Raw genomic sequence first — 22011 nt, 5'->3', positions numbered from 1 at the left:
GGGAGGCTTGATACCCCAGTGTAGGGGGATGCTGAAGTGGTGGGACAGGAGTATGTATGTGTGGGAGCACTCTTGTACAGGCAAAGGGGAAGAGGAAGGGGGGGTGTGGGATAGGAGGCTGGTGGAAGGGGTAACCAAGAAGTGGGATATCTTGGGATTGGGGGGTTGGTGGAGGGGGTAACTGGGAAGTGGGATATCATTTGAGATGTAAACGAATGGAGTGATTAATGAAAAAAGTCACCTTTTTTTCCATCTACAGCATTAAAACCTATCTTGTCTGATACTAATATTGTCATGGTTTCAACTACATTGTTTTCCTGCACCTGGGGGTTTCTTTTGCTTTTCTACAAGTTTAGGTATTCATTTCAAAAGATATCTGATATAGTTTTTTTTTCATTATTTCTGATATATGTAGCAGGGAAGCTCACATGATCTGGATTATTTCTTGATCTTGAAGTTCCAAAGCTTTAAAGATAATGAAATATATCCTCACCTTTGGAAAGCAATCAGTTGTTTGATATGTAATCAGAATATAAGAATAAGCTATATAGGTTGTCAGACCATATTAATTATAGGGCTAAGTGTGAATATATTGACTTCCTATTTCCAGTAAACAATAAAAATAGGGGTTTTGTCTTTTCTCACAGTCTCTCCCAAGATTTTGATATGCTTCTCATCCCTGAAGATGGTCCCCCACCTACTCAAGATCACTAGTTGTGATATCTCCAAAAAACAATTACAGTTTGATGATGGAAATACTTTATTTCAACAATAGTTTAGTATTCACCTCATCCTCAGTCACTCACAGATATTACACCTATTGATTTCTCTTCCTGCTCTCTGGGTTCCTTTGAATATGCTTCTAAATTTCTCTGGTCTCATGGTTAGGTGTCATCTGAGACCAGCCCCAGGCTCAAACCCAGTTTATCACTGGCAATGGAAGTGAATCTCATCAACTGATATTTAACATAGTCTTACCAATAGCAGTTCGCTAAAGCCTGCCAACACTCACACTGTGCATCTACTTATGGTGCGAATTAGGATCTACTTTTCTCTACTACTATGAGTTTCAAGGGCTCTTGTTAAGGCCGAGAGTTGAGGTCAGCTGTTTTCAAGGGGGCTGGGAGAAGGTTTTGTTCATGCTAAGCTCTCTCATTTGTTCAAAGGGCTCTCTGGCGTCTCGTATTTATGGACTACATAGAAAGCCCTTAAAAACTCGTTAAAGTCTATGTTGCCATCTTTGTTGGAGTCCATTGTGCTGGCAAGCTCATCAATTTGGGAATCATCAATATGAACTTTGTAATGAGCATTGAAAAGTTTCCACATGGTCCGGAATTCATCCATGGAGATCAGACCTAAAGGGAAACAGGCAGAGGTGGTTAAGTGGTGATGTCAAGACCAACCTGTAAGAGTGGGGGGAGGAGCGACACTGACTGAAGAGTACCAAGTCCCAGCTCACTAACATGCCTGAGAATCAGAACACTTAAGGAGACAGAAGAACAAGGTCATAAACGTAAGACACAGGATGGCACTTGGGCTACCGAGGATCCTGAGAATATTCTAATGGCAAAAAGAGTACATGGTGAAGAAATGGTGAGTGAGCATGGATGAAAGTGGTATAGAAATCATAAAAACTAAAGTCCAAGGATGCAAGACACAGAGGAGGATGGCAGAAGAGAGCAGAGAGCAGGGCAGGACAAAGTGTCCGGGAGTTAAGATGATGTTGCTTGGGGTTGGGGATTTAGCTCAGTGGTAGAGCGCTTGCCTAGGAAGCGCAAGGCCCTGGGTTCGGTCCCCAGCTCCGAAAAAAAAAAAAAAGAGATGATGTTGCTTGTGTGCATGTGTGTGTGTGTGTGTGTGTGTGTGTGTGTGTGTGTGTGTATGGTGTGTGCACATAGCCCATGTCATAGTGCAAATATGGAGCTCAGAGGACACCTTGAGAGTGTAAGTTCCTCCTTTCACCTTTCTACCATGTGAGTCTCAGGGACTGAGTACAGGTCATAGTGGTCAGCATTGAGCACCTTTTTGTAATGAATCGTCTCATAGACCCACTGATGCCTGTTTTAATATACAAAGATCTACTTTCATGGATCACTATGGATAGTTTTTCATACTCAAATGTCTGCATAGACGTTGGGGTGGTGGCAGGGTACTGAAGATAGTACACAGAGCCTCATAGGCAATCTCTCTACCACTCAGCTGTATTTCCAGACCTGAATTTTTTTAGATTTATTTATTTATTTATTTATTTATTTATTTATTTATTTATTTATTTATTTATTTATTTTATATGAGTACACTGTAGCTGTCTTCAGACACACCAGAAAAGGGCATCAGATGCCATTACAGATGGTTGTGAGCCACCACGTGGTTGCTGGGATTGAACTCAGGACCTCTGGAAAAGCAGTCAGTGCTCTTAACCACTGAGCAATCTCTCCAGCCCCCAGACCTGAATTTTTAAGTTTGAAAATCGGTAGTTGTATTTCAAAACTAAATTAAAAGCAACTCTCCAGTTCCTCAAACTAATCAAAATTCATTTACCTGACTGATCGGTGTCGATGATATTAAATATGATTTTCAGGTCAGATCGGTATCTGTACATAGTTTCAATGAGATCAGACTTCATCTAGAATAAAGATTTTCTAAGTGTTAAAACATTGAGGATTAACAGTCCAGATTTCAGTAAATGTGACAAATACAAAATAACCTCAAATTATTTTTCCTGTCTTATTTATCTTCTTATAATGCAAAGAAATAAGCCCAGGGCCTTGCATGTATGCCGGGCATCTACCACTGAACTAGACTGTAAAGTCACCAATTTACATATAAGGCAAACCATCCCTCAGCTTAACCACTCTGAGTCAGGTTAAAGACTTGCTCTTGGGTTCTGCAGAGACAAAGAGTCAATGCGAGTAGCAGGAAATGACAATTGCAAATCTACAGAAAGGTCCACGTAGAGCATTCATTTCCTCTTCTATGGTCTTAAAGAATAGGGACAGAAGATAAAGGGAATTTTCCTAGAGGTAAGATAGCTATTGAGTGAGATTTGAATCTTCGGCCCTCTGGACAGAGGTCTATAATCTGAATCACCATGGTAAACTGTTTCAACCATCCAAAGCCTTCTTCCTATGGATATTCCCCTGTGTAGCCAGCGTGCTTCTCTCTGTTCTTCCCACATTCTCTACAATTCTCCCATCAGTTCAACATTATAACTCATCACTGATGAATTGCTAACTGGTTAATGATGGGATCTGATCAGTGCCCCTGTAGTATTGCCATTGTAATAAGATATTTTATATCTCATAATACCTTAAGGCATATTCTAGGGAACACCAGCAAATCTGTAAATGTATGTTGAATATTTAAATGGTATTTTAAATGAGAGGATGTTGTTATATTGTTATATGTGCCCTTCTGGGAGACAGCACTGAAAATAAGAATATTAAATTTAACATAGGTTTGCTTACAAAGTTTTTGCTTATTTATTTTGTCTATTCTAAAGAGAACGCATACATTTTTCTACCCTTCCCCATCCATTCCTCATCCACTAGATAATTCCACTCCCAACTTTTGAAAGCACTAAGTTGCTTAGAGGCTGTCTGAAGGGTGCTCTGAACCAAGCCAGTTTTTAGCTGGAACTAATGGCGTCACTCACATCTTTCATCGGCTTCTCAATGTGGATGTCATCAAAGCTGGACATGTAGTCGACGCTTCCGCTGGAGTCAGTGCTTACCAGATGCGAACTCAGAGATCTCCACGGTAAGTTCAGCCCCAAAATGCTCTCCATAGAAAAAGCCCACTGGGCCAATGAAATCTTTCCTAACAGCGACAACAAAAGCCCATATGATTGGCATATAATTGAACAAAATAAAGATGAAAGCTCTTTCCCATGACCTAGTGGTTTCCATGACCTTGCCTGAGGTTTTAAGGCCTGAGGTCACCGCTCGCTTCCATGATCTGTCCTACCAGCCCCCAGGGCCTTGAGTGAGGAAAAGTAAAGTAAGTTTTTCATGTTCTGTAAATCTTACTGTCACATGTAAGAAATTTCAATTAAGGACTGAACTTTTTCTCTTTCCCTAATACCCAAAGTAAGGTATTACAGGAGATTTGAAAACACAGAAGAAAGACTTACTTTTATTTTTACTATTTTAGCATATCACTCACCTACTTTCCCAACTATTTTTTGTCCTTAATATTACATTGTAATTTATCAAACCACATAAACTTTTATTTTTCTGATTATTGAAGATATATATTCATTTGAAGCAACTTTATATAGGGGCTCAAACCTAGTATGTCCAATAGACAAGCACTCTACCACCAAACAATATTGTCAAACCCTGGCTTTTGAGACAGTCTTAATATATTACTCAGGCTAGCCTTGAACCCATTATATAGCCCCAGGCTGGCCTCAAACCTACAATTCTTCTTTTATCCTTTCTGACTGGTATGAGCCACCATCCCAGAACTTAAATGATTTCAAATAAACAATTCTGTTATTTCTAGTCTCTTTACTAAGTATATAAATATTTATACGATACATATAGAGTTTCTCTTTCATTTTTAGACTTATTTTATGTATATGGATGTTTTGCGCATATATATATATATGCTAAACTTATAGGCATGAGCCAACACATTCAGCATCTATTCTTTTTTTTTTTTTTTTTTTTTTTTTTTGGAGCTGGGGACCGAACCCAGGGCCTTGCGCTTGCTAGGCAAGCGCTCTACCACTGAGCCAAATCCCCAACCCCTTAGCATCTATTCTTAATAGTCTAACTGCTTTTACAAAGCATGAACAGATCTCAGAATGGAGCTCAGTTGGTAGTGTACTTGTCTAACGTGTACAGAGCCCTGGGTTTGATTCCCAGTACCCCATAAGTTAGGCATGGTGGCATAAGTCTAATATCCTCAGAACATAGGAGGTAGAGACAGAAGGATCCAAAGTTCAGGGTCATCTTCAGCTACATAGGAAGTTTGTGGCTGGATTGTTCTAGAGACCCTGTCTCAAAAAACTTTAAATAAAAGAAAACTAAGCCATAAAACCAGGGTAAAATATATCAATATAATTGTTTTTAGGTAAATTACACAATATCTTCATTAAAATGGCAAATTACATTAACTGGGGTTTGAAAGGCAAAACAACTTGGATTTCCTAGTATTCATAGCATTTGCTAAACTTGGTTGTGATATACTAATATTTGATTATTTCATTTATAAAATTTTTCATATAAATTTATCCATAATATGAGCCACTAATTGTCTTTTTCTTGTTAGGTTTAAGCACCAAGGTTATGTTGATCTCCTAAAATACTCTGTTCCTATTCTCTGGAAGTGGGATAAGATTTCCCTTGTTTTCTTTAAGAAATGAATCTGTCTGAAAGTGGGGGACTTTCTTGTGGAAACTTTCAAATGTCCTTATTTCTGTTCCTTTAACAGTTACAGAGTCATTAAGATTTTTGGTTTATTTATGTCTCAACTTAGAGTGTGTGCATAGGTGTATGTATTTTAGGAATATGTCCACTTGATTTATAAAGTTCTAATTCTTTGATAGATAAGTTTTCATAATGTATCTTAAATGATCTTAATGTTTATTTGTACTTGAATATATGTTCTCTAATTTTTGCTTTCTTTCTCTCTCTCTTCCTCTCTCTCATTTTATTAAGTTTACCAGTTTCTTCAAAGAACTATTTTCTTATTAGTTGATAAAATTTCATCATTTAAAATGACATGCATTCAGAGAAGCCATTGTTTCTCTAATTTGCATTCTGGAAAGTTTACATGTTAATTCTCCATCACCACTCAGCTTGGATAATATAATTTCTACTGTGATTTCTTCTGTGATACAAGAAGTACAATGATTCAAAGTACATTCTTAGATCCAAATATACATGTTATATATCAGGCTGGTCCTGAATTCATGATCCTTTTGCCACAGCCTTGAGTGTTAGCATTAGAGGCATGCGCCACCACGCTGAATCCCAAAGGTGATTTTTATGTTTAGATTAGATTGAGCTATACTGCTGCTGCTCACCATGTCGGGTATAAATGTATTCTATAGTGATAATCTTTGGTCTCTGAGGGAGAAGTATTAAAATTACCCACTATGATGACAGAATTTTTCTGCTGCTGCTAGTTGTTCTGTCAGGTTTGTTTTGCATATTTCGAGGCCATATCAGTAGGAACATAAATATGCAGAACAAATTTGATGGGCAAATTAAATATTTGCTATCACAAAGTGTCCCTTCTCATGTCTAGAAACGTGTTTTCTCAGAGGCTACTTTGTTTGCTATTAACAGAGTACTTTCCAGCTGTGTTTCTGTTAATGTTTGCATGCTATTCTTGTCAATATAATTCTCAATTTTCGTATATGTGATCCACTATCTACTGGTGTCTTTCTCAGTTGCTGATTAGTCTATCAGTCCAACTGTTGTGTCTCTGTAGTAATGTGTGTTTCTTCTGCCTGCATTTGAATGTTCTCTTCTCTATTGGTGCTCTGCAGCTTCATTATAAGGGTGGGTTTAATTTTATATATCCTGCTTGATAATCAGTGTTTCTATTTATCTCTAGGACTCTGTCATCAGTTCTGGAAGAGCTTCAGACATTTTATACACACACACACACACACACACACACACACACATATATACACATATATATACATATATATGTATATATATATATATACACATACATACATACATATACATATCCTCCCTTACAGCCTTACAGTCTGTTTCTTTCTTTCTGGTACACTGATATGTTAGACTTTGATCCTCACTAGATGTTTGCTTAGCCTTCTCATTTTACTATTCATAACAGGTTTTTTGAGATAGTGTCTTGCTATATAACCCAGGTTAGCTTTGGGGGTTACTGTTTTGCTTAGGCTAGCCTTGAAGTTCCTATCTCTCGATCTAATTCTTGAAGAGGTGTCTAATCTCTTTAACACAGTCATTATGCACACTCTCTCACTCTTTGGGTTTTATACTTGTTTTGAGACAAGGTCTCATGTTGCCCAAGCTGGCCTCTAATTCCCGACTTCCTGACCCCGCCTCCCGAGTGCTGGCATTACAGGTATGTAGTACCTGCCGTGCTTACTCTTCATCTTAACAAACAGTGCTATAACTACTCCATACTTCTTCCAATCATATTTCAAATATTTCAAACACACATCGTGATTCTCTTCTGTTCTTTTTCATTTTCTTAGATGTTTTAAATTTTGTATTTGACAACTCCAACAGCTGATTTCCTTGGGAGAACTAGCTCTGTTATTCGCTAGTTTTACTGAACTCTTAGTCATCATAGCTCACTTCGTTTGTTTAGCACCCCTTAATTGCAAACTCAGGCTAGCTGTTGTTAACCTCTGAATATACTAATGACTACAATCAAGGATGTCTTCTTCAAAGAGGCAGTTGGGAACATCATAGAATTTAGTCACTTTGAAGGTATAAAAACCCTGACTTCACCTTTTCTATCTTTCTACCATGCTAGAATTTGGTATCAGGATGGTTGCTAGAGCAACATTAGCCTCCACACCAGGGCAAGCTAGCCTTCAGTGCTTACCCATTAATTTGTGCTCTCAGGTATGATTCAAACCATCTTTTCGGTTATAATTGGTTTTCTTTTTGTTTTTGTTTCTCAAGACAGAATCTCTCTGGATGACTCAAGCTGGCCTCATACTCATCATCCTCCTGCCTCATCCTCCCAGAGGCTGGGAATTACAGGCATGTGTCACTATGCCAGGCTCACATAATCATTCAAAACAATGGCAGCCATGAGACTTAAGACCCTGTGAAGCTGTCAAACACATTCCACTTCTGCATCCTCCAGACTCTCCACAGGCAACCAGAATAGAGGTCTGACTCGTGCTGTTCAATTGTTTAAATCCAAAGAACCTTACTGAGGAGATGCATTCTGCTGGTTTTATAGCAAATAATGGATTTCAAAATTTTTCTGTCATTCCATTCTAGCAAATAAGAACTAAAATATCATTGAAGAAAACCTACTCTGTGTATAGCTAGACCTGTTGAGAAATGGTAAATATTTTATTACCTGTCCTACTGTGATCTCGGAGCTCAAAAGCATTGATAAGGTCAGTTTTTCTTGCAATCATTCTTTCCTTTAGTATCCTGAAGGCACTGAATTCCATAGCATTCACCCTGTATTAAGAAAGCAGCATTTCAGTGACACTTACAAGACCCACTCTGTCCTGCTTCATTTTCCTGTGCTATGTTACAGCATGCCAGTTTCCACTTTAAATAATTTGCCTGTGTTTATATGTATCATGTTGTTGGATAGTAAATGCGTGTATTTTTGTGTCTGCATTTTGCATCGTTGTTAGATATTTTTAAAATCATCATCATCCTTGGTGTCATTTTTTGTATACTTCCTTTCCGTTTCCTAGACTTTTATATTTTGCATTTGACAATTAGATGTGGTGAGGGGCTTGTGTGTACGCCCCAGTACATGTGTGCAGATCAGAGAACAACTTTATGGAGCTGGTTCTCCCCGTGAACTTTAATGCATGCTCCAGATAGAATTTTCCTCGATTTGAAAGACTCATGTGAGTAATTACTTGAACAAAGAAACTTGTTACAGGAGATACTGAAATTTACCATTACACGACTGAAGCAAAATAGGTGACGACAGCTAAAAGAAGAGACGCACATGAGCAGAGCATCATAGGAACCCAAGGCAACAGAGGTAGACACAATTCAATACAAAGGACAATCTTTTGACTGATGCTAGGATATTTAGTCACTACGAACTTCTTCCTCAGTTCCTTTTTTAAAAGAAAAAAATGTCTATACACTTTCAGAAAAGATTTATTTTCTAATGTTTTCACTGTTAAACCAACAATACAAAGCGTTGTCTATGTATCAAAACCATAAAATAGCAGGTGCATGTTGCAGTCGATGAAAAATAACAGCATATGTAAGTAAATTAAATAATCAACTAAAAAGACAGACCATGAGACTAGATAGCTTCAAAATGAAACAAGATCGATTGCACTCTATGTCACCTCATAGGAGACATGTTTTCGCTTCAAAGGCACAAAGAGTTTGAAATGAAAGAGACGAAAAATGCAAACACAAACAAACAAACAAAAAGCCCAGCAACCATATAAGCTAGAGTTTCATGCTAATAGGAGACAAACTAGACAGGTGAAAACTGGAACTCAAGTAAAGGGGGTTAATTCCTAATGACAGAACACAGAACAACTATAAGCATAGTGAACCTAACAACAGAACCTGAAACAGTCTGAAGCACAAACTCAAAGAATAAAGGAACAGAAACTCCAATAATGATGGCTAGAGACTTCACTGGCAGAGCCTGCTCTTAGTCCCTTGGGACTGGTTCTACTTGGTTACAGATATAGACAGAAGTATTATCAGCGCTATATACCTTTGGTAAAGAGGGTTCAGGCATGATGTACTAGTCACTTGGTACTGGAAAAATTGTGGAGATGTACCATAACTTAGTCTGATGTAAGCTCCTCGGTTGCTGCCTTCTTCATAATAATTAGAAGCAGAAAATACAGTAATGACCTGATTAAAGAAAAAAGAGGATCAAATTCATTAAGTTAGCTCTCAAAAAATCATTCAGTGAAAGGCAGGAAATAAATTTCTGCAAATTATCCAGGTCTGACATGACATATGATTCCCTTGAAGGAAAATGTCTTCAGTCAGTGTCCCCAGTACTAACTCCTAGCTATTCATCCAACATTCCCAGGGTATGGCCCTGAGCTCCTGCATACTATTTTAATGCCAAGTCTTAGAATTCTCTTTAATGTTTAGTTTGTAAATTCTCATTTTTCATTGGGGACAAATCCCTTATTTTCTTATCTTGTGATATCTGAGGTGTCAAAACAAAATTTAGTTAGAAGTTCATTCTTGTTCTTTTCATCAAAGATGAGAGATTTAGAGGGTTCCAAGCTACACAAAAATGTTTTAAGAGCAGAGACATAATAGAATGAACTATAGAAGCATGGGAGGTAGAATATGGAAAGACAATACTTGCTGGTGACAGGAAACCTGGCTTGAGTCCAATTCTGGTCTAATAAGAATGTCACTTCAGATGAACCACTGCTATTTTCTAATTACCTTGTTTATGTTACTATGGGCCAAAAACGAATGAGTAGAATTAAGAATATTAAAGTATCAGCACAGAAAGAAGTGCCACAGGATTCTATATTCATTGTTATTTATTTGTATGCACTATAAAGAAAAAAGGAAGGAAAAGAACTATCCCAGGGCAACTGAAGATAAAAAACAGTTTCTTGGTCTTCACCTTCTCTAGCCTCGTTGACATAACTGAAGAACAAGGTAGTCCACTTTCATGGCAGCAAACTAACTGCAGTGAGCAATTTGCTAGTGACCACCTCCTCAGTGGGTTGAAAGGAAGTGTGCTGTGTATATTCTGTCTTTTACAGGGAATTGCAGAAGAAGAAAGAGAGCAAACTGGAATCTTTGTAAGGATAAGCACAGTCTGCACTTCTGTGGGAATTGCAACTGTGTAATGTGAGAATTGGCTTACATTTAGTAAAAAGAAGTGTGCATGCGTGTGTGTGTGTGTGTGTGTGTATGTAATCAGTGTCATTATTATAATTTAAAAGTAATGCATTTGGGTATTAAGTTAGAAAGGGGTACACTTGTGATGGTTAATTTTAATTGTCAATTTGATTGGATTACGGAACAGAGCATAATTCTTGGTATGTCTGTGAAAGCTTCTCAAGAAAGGATTAACTGAGGGAGGAAAAACCTTCCGTGAATGTGGATGGCACCATCTCTTAGGTTAGGGTCCTGGACAGAACAAAAAGGGAAAAATGAGAATGACAGCTGAGCATTAGCGTCTCCTTCCTGGTCATCTGAGAGGTCATCAAGCAGTCTGCCATGCCTTGTCCATCATGACTAAATTCTCAAACTGCGCATCAAAATATAGCCTTTCTTCCTTCCTTCCTTTCTTCCTTCCTTTCTTCCTTCCTTTCTTCCTTCCTTCCTTCCTTCCTTCCTTCCTTCCTTCCTTCCTTCCTTCCTTCCGTTGCTTCTTGTCACTTGGTTATGGCAGTGAGAAGAGTAATTAATGCAGTCACATACCAGAATTTCTGCTTAGAATAGTAAAGACCAAAGAATAGGCTAAATATCTCTAAGGATAAGGGAGAGTGAAGCACCATTAGTCCATTTTCTGTTTGGTACTAAGGAAGACATCTCATGTGCTTTTAGGTAGGACAACACTGTGCAGTGAAGACCAGGCTTGCGACAAGGATGTGTGCAAGAATTTCATCCATGACATTAGCTCACCTTTCCATCATGACAGATTTCATACCCATCAGGTTTACACTCATGAGACCGAATGACCATCTTCAACTGGTTTTTATTAAGAACCTTAGAGGTAACATCTGGTCCAAAATAGCAGCCGCCTCCTCGGCTTGTGTTTGGATAACAGCCTTTTTTGCCTCTGGGGTCACTCCACAGAAGGTCAATAATCTTGGAACAATGAAATAAATTAGGCTTATAGTTATAAGCAACAGTCTATCATTTCTATATTCCGATTTACTTGACAGAAATAGTAAAGGTATCCGGAGTTGCAGATATGAACCACCTTGCCCAGCTAAATGAAGAAGAGAAAGTGGTTCCTTTCAATGAACATATATTAAGTGCTCTTAATATATTCAAAGAAATTAGATAGATCACCCTCCTACTGGACCAGGTTTTTGCCCCATTGAACATATTAAGAATGCCTAATATGTATTCATTGAAATGAACTCTTTCTTCCCTGAATTTAACCTGGCACAATGGTTCATGTTTTTTCCAGAACATCCCAAAACCATTTTTGATTTTTTTTTGCCTCCACATGAATGCTCAATTCAGTAGTACATTTACTCATGGACTGGCTTCCACTGCATGCTCTACAGGCGCAATGATTTTGATTCAGCTTCATATTTCCTTTGGTGGCTGGAAGAAGCAAATGCAGGTCACATAATACTCAGGACTGAAGACGAAAAGTTTAAGAATACGTTTACATCTGGTTCCTGTCAGCCGGATGTAGATCGCTCCTGAGAGACACAGCCAGAATACGGCAAATACATAGGCGAATGCCAGCAGCAAACCACTGAACTGAGAACAGGACCCCCGTTGAAGGAATCAGAGAAAGAACTGGAAGAGCTTGAAGGAGCTCGAGACCCCTTATGTACAACAATGCCAACCAACCAGAGCTTCCAGGGACTAAGCCACTACCTAAAGACTATACATGGACTGACCCTGGACTCTGACCTCATAGGTAGCAATGCATATCCTAGTAAGAGCACCAGTGGAAGGAGAAGCCCTGGGTCCTGCTAAGACTGAACCCCCAGTGAACTAGACTATGGGGGGAGGGCGGCAATGGGGGGAGGATGAGAAGGGGAACACCCATAAGGAAGGGGAGGGGGAAGGGTCAGGGGGATGTTGGCCTGGAAACCGGGAAAGGGAATAACAATTGAAATGTAAATAAGGCTGCCGCTGCAGAGAGCCCCTGGGCAGCACCCCACGAGCGAACTTGAGCCTCGGGACCACAGGTAAGACCAAATTTTCTGCTGCAAGAAAGCTGCCTGGTGAGCTTGGGACACACGGAAGCAGAATTTCTCTAGAACCGGGCACGTTCTGTGTTTACCGGAAGTCCCACACCCGCGGATCCCGGCCCGCAGCAGCTCTCTGCTCCCAGACCCGGTGAGAGAGAGACCCAACCGCCTGGTCAGGTGGGCACTCCTGAGGCTGCAGAGCGGAAGAGACCACCAACACTGCTCACCCCTGCCCACATCCCTGGCCCAAGAGGAAACTGTATAAGGCCTCTGGGCTCCCGTGGGGGAGGGCCCAGGAGCGGCAGGACCCCTGCCGGAGACACCGCCGGACCCTGAAGGAAACAGACCGGATAAACAGTTCTCTGCACCCAAATCCCGTGGGAGGGAGAGCTAAACCTTCAGAGAGGCAGACAGGCCTGGGAAACCAGAAGAGACTGCTCCCTGCACACACATCTCGGAAGCCAGAGGAAAAAGCCAAAGACCATCTGGAACCCTGGTGCACTGAAGCTCCCGGAAGGGGCGGCACAGGTCTTCCTGGTTGCTGCCGCTGCAGAGAGCCCCTGGACAGCACCCCACGAGCAAACCTGAGCCTCGGGACCACAGGTAAGACCAAATTTTCTGCTGCAAGAAAGCTGCCTGGTGAACTCAAGACACAGGCCCACAGGAACAGCTGAAGACCTGTAGAGAGGAAAAACTACACGCCCGAAAGCAGAACACTCTGTCCCCATAACTGACTGAAAGAGAGGAAAACAGGTATACAGCACTCCTGACACACAGGCTTATAGGACAGTCTAGCCACTGTCAGAAATAGCAGAACAAAGTAACACTAGAGATAATCTGATGGCGAGAGGCAAGCGCAGGAACCCAAGCAACAGAAACCAAGACTACATGCCATCATCGGAGCCCAATTCTCCCACCAAAACAAACATGGAATATCCAAACACACCAGAAAAGCAAGATCTAGTTTCAAAATCATATTTGATCATGATGCTTGAGGACTTCAGGAAAGACCTGAACACACTTAGGGAAGCACAGGAAAACATTAATAAACAAGTAAAAGCCTACAGAGAGGAATCGCAAAAATCCCTGAAAGAATTCCAGGAAAACACAATCAAACAGTTGAAGGAATTAAAAATGGAAATAGAAGCAATCAAGAAAGAACACATGGAAACAACCCTGGATATAGAAAACCAAAAGAAGAGACAAGGAGCTGTAGATACAAGCTTCACCAACAGAATACAAGAGATGGAAGAGAGAATCTCAGGAGCAGAAGATTCCATAGAAATCATTGACTCAACTGTCAAAGATAATGTAAAGCGGAAAAAGCTACTGGTCCAAAACATACAGGAAATCCAGGACTCAATGAGAAGATCAAACCTAAGGATAATAGGTATAGAAGAGAGTGAAGACTCCCAGCTCAAAGGACCAGTAAATATCTTCAACAAAATCATAGAAGAAAACTTCCCTAACCTAAAAAAAGAGATACCCATAGACATACAGGAAGCCTATAGAACTCCAAATAGATTGGACCAGAAAAGAAACACCTCCCGTCACATAATTGTCAAAACACCAAACGCACAAAATAAAGAAAGAATATTAAAAGCAGTAAGGGAAAAAGGTCAAGTAACATATAAAGGGAGACCTATCAGAATCACACCAGACTTCTCGCCAGAAACTATGAAGGCCAGAAGATCCTGGACTGATGTTATACAGACCCTAAGAGAACACAAATGCCAGCCCAGATTACTGTATCCAGCAAAACTCTCAATTAACATAGATGGAAAAACCAAGATATTCCATGACAAAACCAAATTTACACAATATCTTTCTACAAATCCAGCACTACAAAGGATAATAAATGGTAAAGCCCAACATAAGGAGGCAAGCTATACCCTAGAAGAAGCAAGAAACTAATCGTCTTGGCAACAAAACAAAGAGAATGAAAGCACACAAACATAACCTCACATCAAATATGAATATAACGGGAAGCAATAATCACTATTCCTTAATATCTCTCAATATCAATGGCCTCAACTCCCCAATAAAAAGACATAGATTAACAAACTGGATACGCAACGAGGACCCTGCATTCTGCTGCCTACAGGAAACACACCTCAGAGACAAAGACAGACACTACCTCAGAGTGAAAGGCTGGAAAACAACTTTCCAAGCAAATGGTCAGAAGAAGCAAGCTGGAGTAGCCATTCTAATATCAAATAAAATCAATTTCCAACTAAAAGTCATCAAAAAAGATAAGGAAGGACACTTCATATTCATCAAAGGAAAAATCAACCAAGATGAACTCTCAATCCTAAATATCTATGCCCCAAATACAAGGGCACCTACATATGTAAAAGAAACCTTACTAAAGCTCAAAACACACATTGCACCTCACACAATAATAGTGGGAGATTTCAACACCCCACTCTCATCAATGGACAGATCATGGAAACAGAAATTAAACAGTGATGTAGACAGACTAAGAGAAGTCATGAGCCAAATGGACTTAACGGATATTTATAGAACATTCTATCCTAAAGCAAAAGGATATACCTTCTTCTCAGCTCCTCATGGTACTTTCTCCAAAATTGACCATATAATTGGTCAAAAAACGGGCCTCAACAGGTACAGAAAGATAGAAATAATCCCATGCGTGCTATCGGACCACCACGGCCTAAAACTGGTCTTCAATAACAATAAGGGAAGAATGCCCACATATACGTGGAAATTGAACAATGCTCTACTCAATGATAACCTGGTCAAGGAAGAAATAAAGAAAGAAATTAAAAACTTTTTAGAATTTAATGAAAATGAAGATACAACATACTCAAACTTATGGGACACAATGAAAGCTGTGCTAAGAGGAAAACTCATAGCGCTGAGTGCCTGCAGAAAGAAACAGGAAAGAGCATATGTCAGCAGCTTGACAGCACACCTAAAAGCTCTAGAACAAAAAGAAGCAAATACACCCAGGAGGAGTAGAAGGCAGGAAATAATCAAACTCAGAGCTGAAATCAACCAAGTAGAAACAAAAAGGACCATAGAAAGAATCAACAGAACCAAAAGTTGGTTCTTTGAGAAAATCAACAAGATAGATAAACCCTTAGCCAGACTAACGAGAGGACACAGAGAGTGTGTCCAAATTAACAAAATCAGAAATGAAAAGGGAGACATAACTACAGATTCGGAGGAAATTCAAAAAATCATCAGATCTTACTATAAAAACCTATATTCAACAAAATTTGAAAATCTTCAGGAAATGGACAATTTCCTAGACAGATACCAGGTATCGAAGTTAAATCAGGAACAGATAAACCAGTTAAACAACCCCATAACTCCTAAGGAAATAGAAGCAGTCATTAAAGGTCTCCCAACCAAAAAGAGCCCAGGTCCAGACGGGTTTAGTGCAGAATTCTATCAAACCTTCATAGAAGACCTCATACCAATATTATCCAAACTATTCCACAAAATTGAAACAGATGGAGCCCTACCGAATTCCTTCTACGAAGCCACAATTACTCTTATACCTAAACCACACAAAGACACAACAAAGAAAGAGAACTTCAGACCAATTTCCCTTATGAATATCGACGCAAAAATACTCAATAAAATTCTGGCAAACCGAATTCAAGAGCACATCAAAACAATCATCCACCATGATCAAGTAGGCTTCATCCCAGGCATGCAGGGATGGTTTAATATACGGAAAACCATCAACGTGATCCATTATATAAACAAACTGAAAGAACAGAACCACATGATCATTTCATTAGATGCTGAGAAAGCATTTGACAAAATTCAACACCCCTTCATGATAAAAGTCCTGGAAAGAATAGGAATTCAAGGCCCATACCTAAACATAGTAAAAGCCATATACAGCAAACCAGTTGCTAACATTAAACTAAATGGAGAGAAACTTGAAGCAATCCCACTAAAATCAGGGACTAGACAAGGCTGCCCACTCTCTCCCTACTTATTCAATATAGTTCTTGAAGTTCTAGCCAGAGCAATCAGACAACAAAAGGAGATCAAAGGGATACAGATCGGAAAAGAAGAGGTCAAAATATCACTATTTGCAGATGACATGATAGTATATTTAAGTGATCCCAAAAGTTCCACCAGAGAACTACTAAAGCTGATAAACAACTTCAGCAAAGTGGCTGGGTATAAAATTAACTCAAATAAATCAGTTGCCTTCCTCTATACAAAAGAGAAACAAGCCGAGAAAGAAATTAGGGAAACGACACCCTTCATAATAGACCCAAATAATATAAAGTACCTCGGTGTGACTTTAACCAAGCAAGTAAAAGATCTGTACAATAAGAACTTCAAGACACTGAGGAAAGAAATTGAAGAAGACCTCAGAAGATGGAAAGATCTCCCATGCTCATGGATTGGCAGGATTAATATGGTAAAAATGGCCATTTTACCAAAAGCAATCTACAGATTCAATGCAATCCCCATCAAAATACCAATCCAATTCTTCAAAGAGTTAGACAGAACAATTTGCAAATTCATCTGGAATAACAAAAAACCCAGGATAGCTAAAGCTATCCTCAACAATAAAAGGACTTCAGGGGGAATCACTATCCCTGAACTCAAGCAGTATTACAGAGCAATAGTGATAAAAACTGCATGGTATTGGTACAGAGACAGACAGATAGACCAATGGAATAGAATTGAAGACCCAGAAATGAACCCACACACCTATGGTCACTTGATTTTTGACAAAGGAGCCAAAACCATCCAATGGAAAAAAGATAGTATTTTCAGCAAATGGTGCTGGTTCAACTGGAGGGCAACATGTAGAAGAATGCAGATCGATCCATCCTTATCACCCTGTACAAAGCTTAAGTCCAAGTGGATCAAGGACCTCCACATCAAACCAGACACACTCAAACTAATAGAAGAAAAACTAGGGAAGCATCTGGAACACATGGGCACTGGAAAAAATTTCCTGAACAAAACACCAATGGCTTATGCTCTAAGATCAAGAATCGACAAATGGGATCTCATAAAACTGCAAAGCTTCTGTAAGGCAAAGGACACTGTGGTTAGGACAAAACGGCAACCAACAGATTGGGAAAAGATCTTTACCAATCCTACAACAGATAGAGGCCTTATTTCCAAAATATACAAAGAACTCAAGAAGTTAGACCACAGGGAAACAAATAACCCTATTAAAAAATGGGGTTCAGAGCTAAACAAAGAATTCACAGCTGAGGAATGCCGAATGGCTGAGAAACACCTAAAGAAATGTTCAACATCTTTAGTCATAAGGGAAATGCAAATCAAAACAACCCTGAGATTTCACCTCACACCAGTGCGATTGGCTAAGATCAAAAACTCAGGTGACAGCAGATGCTGGCGAGGATGTGGAGAAAGAGGAACACTCCTCCATTGTTGGTGGGATTGCAGACTGGTAAAACCATTCTGGAAATCAGTCTGGAGGTTCCTCAGAAAATTGGACATTGAACTGCCTGATGATCCAGCTATACCTCTCTTGGGCATATACCCAAAAGATGCCTCAACATATAAAAGAGACACGTGCTCCACTATGTTCATCGCAGCCTTATTTATAATAGCCAGAAGCTGGAAAGAACCCAGATGCCCTTCAACAGAGGAATGGATACAGAAAATGTGGTACATCTACACAATGGAATATTACTCAGCTATCAAAAACAACGAGTTTATGAAATTCGTAGGCAAATGGTTGGAACTGGAAAATATCATCCTGAGTGAGCTAACCCAATCACAGAAAGACATACATGGTATGCACTCATTGATAAGTGGCTATTAGCCCAAATGCTTGAATTACCCTAGATCCCTAGAACAAACGAAACTCAAGACGGATGATCAAAATGTGAATGCTTCACTCCTTCTTTAAATGAGGAAAAAGAATACCCTTGGCAGGGAAGGGAGAGGCAAAGATTAAAACAGAGACTGAAGGAACACCCATTCAGAGCCTGCCCCACATGTGGCCCATACATATACAGCCACCCAATTAGACAAGATGGATGAAGCAAAGAAGTTCAGACCGACAGGAGCCGGATGTAGATCGCTCCTGAGAGACACAGCCAGAATACAGCAAATATAGAGGCGAATGCCAGCAGCAAACCACTGAACTGAGAATAGGTCCCCTATTGAAGGAATCAGAGAAAGAACTGGAAGAGCTTGAAGGGGCTCGAGACCCCAAAAGTACAACAATGCCAAGCAACCAGAGCTTCCAGGGACTAAGCCACTACCTAAAGACTATACATGGACTGACCCTGGACTCTGACCCCATAGGTAGCAATGAATATCCTAGTAAGAGCACCAGTGGAAGGGGAAGCCCTGGGTCCTGCTAAGACTGAACCCACAGTGAACTAGTCTATGGGGGGAGGGCGGCAATGGGAGGAGGGTTGGGAGGGGAACACCCATAAGGAAGGGGAGGGGGGAGGGGGATGTTTGCCCGGAAACCGGGAAAGGGAATAACACTCGAAATGTATATAAGAAATACTCAAGTTAATAAAAAATAAAATAAAAAAAAAAAAAAAAAGAAATGTAAATAAGAAATACTCAAGTTAATAAAGATGGGGGGAAAAGAATACATTTACAGAAAATCAGAGGCTGTAGTCTCTGATCTACACTGAATGTTCTAAATACTACTGCAAGAGCTTAAAATAGAGTGTTAAAAAATCACCTCTTTATTATTAAAGACAGTGACAGTCTTCAGAAAGCTGTGGTATTTGGGTCAATTGTCTTGCAAAGTACTTGGAGATTCTAATAGACAATGATTATAAAAGTTTGTTAACTGTTTTCCATAGTTATTTCTGTTGTTGCCATGTGTACAGAGAATTGAATCATGTTGGCCAGGCAAATGTACTATTTCTAAGCTATACCTCCAACCTGTCCATATCTATATGTTTCGTTGGAGAAGAAGCATATAATTGACATTTTGTATGTGTGTAGAAGCCAGAGGTCTACATTGGGTGTTTTCATCAAATATTCTCTCTCATTGAACCCATAGATCAACAATTTAGTTGGACTGTCTGGCCAATAAGCCCCAGAGATCCACCTGTCTATGCCTCCCCAGTGCTGGGATTACAGTTGTGTGCTGCCACAACCGACTTTTATTTCAGGTGCTGGGGATCTGAACTCAGGACCCCATGGTTGCACACAAAGCACTTTACTGACTGAGCCATCTTTTCAGGACCCTTCAATTAAAAATCTTTAGTTATTCTAGGAGGTCCCAATCAGGTCTTAAGAAGAGGATCAGATACGGTTGCTCCACTAACCTGGACTGTATACCATTTACAGGTTTGATATAAAGGGAGACCTGGAGATAAGTGAGAGAAAAGACAGAATGGTAGAAAGAACGTAAGTGGGAGAACCATTGTGGAATTGTCAGTACCTGCTCAGCACTAGAGACGCTGGAGAACAGGCTCAGACCAGACAGTTTCGATGACTAGTTGAGAAGAGAATTAAAACCTCCCAAAGAAGAATCACCCCCAAGGGTTTCCTTCCTTCTCACTGAATTCCAATATTGTACCCTACACAGAAATTTAATGCACATTTATGTTCTGATGTTGATGGTAAAAATGACACTTGCATTCAAACGGAGTCCTATCTGGTTTCTATACAATGAATTCACATTTTGGGTGTATGACTTGTAGCATAATAAAAGAGGAAACATGGAATATAAGGGGTAATATATCATTAGGAAAGGATTAAGTTTTTAATTACTACATGGAACATAGTAATTTATAGGCACTATTTCCTCTGAAAAGCTTCCTAACTTACCCGTGGAGTACAGCACACATTATTTTATGTGTATAACCCTATATAGTAATATATAAGAAAATTTTATACATATATGATAATGGAAGAACATTTCATGATAAAGTATATGGAAGTAAACTCTCACGGCATCTTTTTCTTCCTTCCTTTTCACCACATATAATAGTCAAAATGTGTATAAATGAAATGCACATATAAGGTGAGAAAGGATGTACCTGCTATAGGAAGGCAGAGGCAGAAGGATCATAAATTCCATGCTAACCTGAGCTATGAAGCAAGTCTCTATTTCACAAGACTAAGACTAGTATATTTAGTGTGATGTTAGAGTGTTTGCCTGGCCAACACAAAACTTGCGCTCAATCTTTAGCACTATAAAAAGAAAACAAGTAATGTTATGTGGACTGAGCAAGATCTACATGATATTTAGGTAATAGATAAATAGATAGAGATAGATAGATAGAGATAGAATAAATAACAATGTAATGGTTCTCAACCTATGGGCCATGAGTCTTAAAAGTTACAGGGGCTATCAGCTTTAAGAAATGACTTTCTCTTTCAGAATCCATAACTTGAATTCTAGATTTCTTTTTTCAGTCTAGAAATTATATACTTGATTATATGCAAAATATAGAGATAGATTTAGAGAAGACAATATAGTCTGCTTACAAAGGTGAAGTCATTTTTAATGTGTATTTTATAAGGGACAATATCATCCCTGTTGAGGAGATGATGTCACCACTCTGGTGAACGCTTTGGTTACCTACCTGTTCCCATTCCAGCTTTGTCAACTGTTCAGAAGCAGACTGTTCGCTCGGCCCTGCTTTATTTTTCTTTATGTTACATTCCTGATTTGTTGACATTGGTGGCATTAACACAGACTTCATCTGCAAAAAATAAAATGCCTTATTTAAATACTGCACGAACGCATGTCAGTTCCGATTAGGAATCTCTCCATAATGTGCCTCAAGTCTGAAAAAGCATGCGAATAGTCTCTTTCATCTCACCTACCTCATGAGTATCGTTAATTTACAAATGTGTCTGGAAGATGGGCCCATGCAAATATTTTTGTGCATTTTTCAAGTAAAGATACTACCTTACAGTAGAAGTTTCACATCAGAAATACTATGGGACCTCAGAGGGATGTGTGTAAGTTGCTAGACATATTGTAAGGCACTGTCGAAGAAAATAGAAGACGCTAAATAAAGGAAAAACTAGTCTCCTTCTGAGCCTTTCTCTATACCTGGGGCTTTGAGGAGTTAAAAACATCTTTTCATAGGGGGTATGCATTTGATTTTGTTGTGTTTTCCAAAATAAATGAGAAAAAAAAACACAGGGTGTCTATAAAATATCTCACAGGGGACACAGGTTGAAAGCTTGGAGGCCCTTCAAACTCAGTTCAGTATAGTTCTTAGCCAGATATGCCCACAGTTTATCATGTTCTCTAATCCTAGTAGCAAACCCATTTCTTTGAAAAGGAAATGTTTGCAAAAATATAACATGATAAACCCACTGGATTACTTTATATCCAAGACTGGGATTGTGCTTTTATCTTCTTTCATCGGAAGCAATTAAAACCTCTGTGTGTGTGTGTGTGTGTGATGTGTGTGTGTCTGTCTGTCTGTGTGTGTGTGTGTCTGTCTGTGTGTGTGTGTGTCTGTCTGTCTGTGTGTGTGTGT

The 22011-nt window shown here is 39.4% G+C and overlaps 1 protein-coding gene across 7 annotated transcripts in view; it reads right to left on the bottom strand.

Annotated features, from left to right (window-relative positions):
• Positions 1-742: 742 nt before the first annotated feature.
• Positions 743-22011, bottom strand: part of Ppef1 (protein phosphatase with EF-hand domain 1) — a 153317-nt gene continuing 132048 nt past the window's right edge. For all 7 annotated transcript variants that reach the window (XM_087600180.1, XM_087600181.1, NM_001434223.1 and 4 more), the window contains 7 exons: positions 21100-21219; positions 11301-11486; positions 9406-9548; positions 8053-8159; positions 3656-3819; positions 2542-2626; positions 743-1355 (listed from right to left, as the gene is read on the bottom strand). In XM_087600180.1, the coding sequence (XP_087456306.1) occupies positions 1153-1355; positions 2542-2626; positions 3656-3819; positions 8053-8159; positions 9406-9548; positions 11301-11486; positions 21100-21219 (1008 nt within the window). In that variant the 3' untranslated portion in view covers positions 743-1152. The remainder of the gene's footprint in view (positions 1356-2541; positions 2627-3655; positions 3820-8052; positions 8160-9405; positions 9549-11300; positions 11487-21099; positions 21220-22011) is intronic.

Source organism: Rattus norvegicus, chromosome X (genome assembly GCF_021556685.1).
Source record: "Rattus norvegicus strain SHRSP/BbbUtx chromosome X, alternate assembly SHRSP_T2T, whole genome shotgun sequence".
Lineage (NCBI taxonomy): Eukaryota > Metazoa > Chordata > Mammalia > Rodentia > Muridae > Rattus > Rattus norvegicus.
This window is presented reverse-complemented; position numbering and strand designations above follow the sequence as displayed.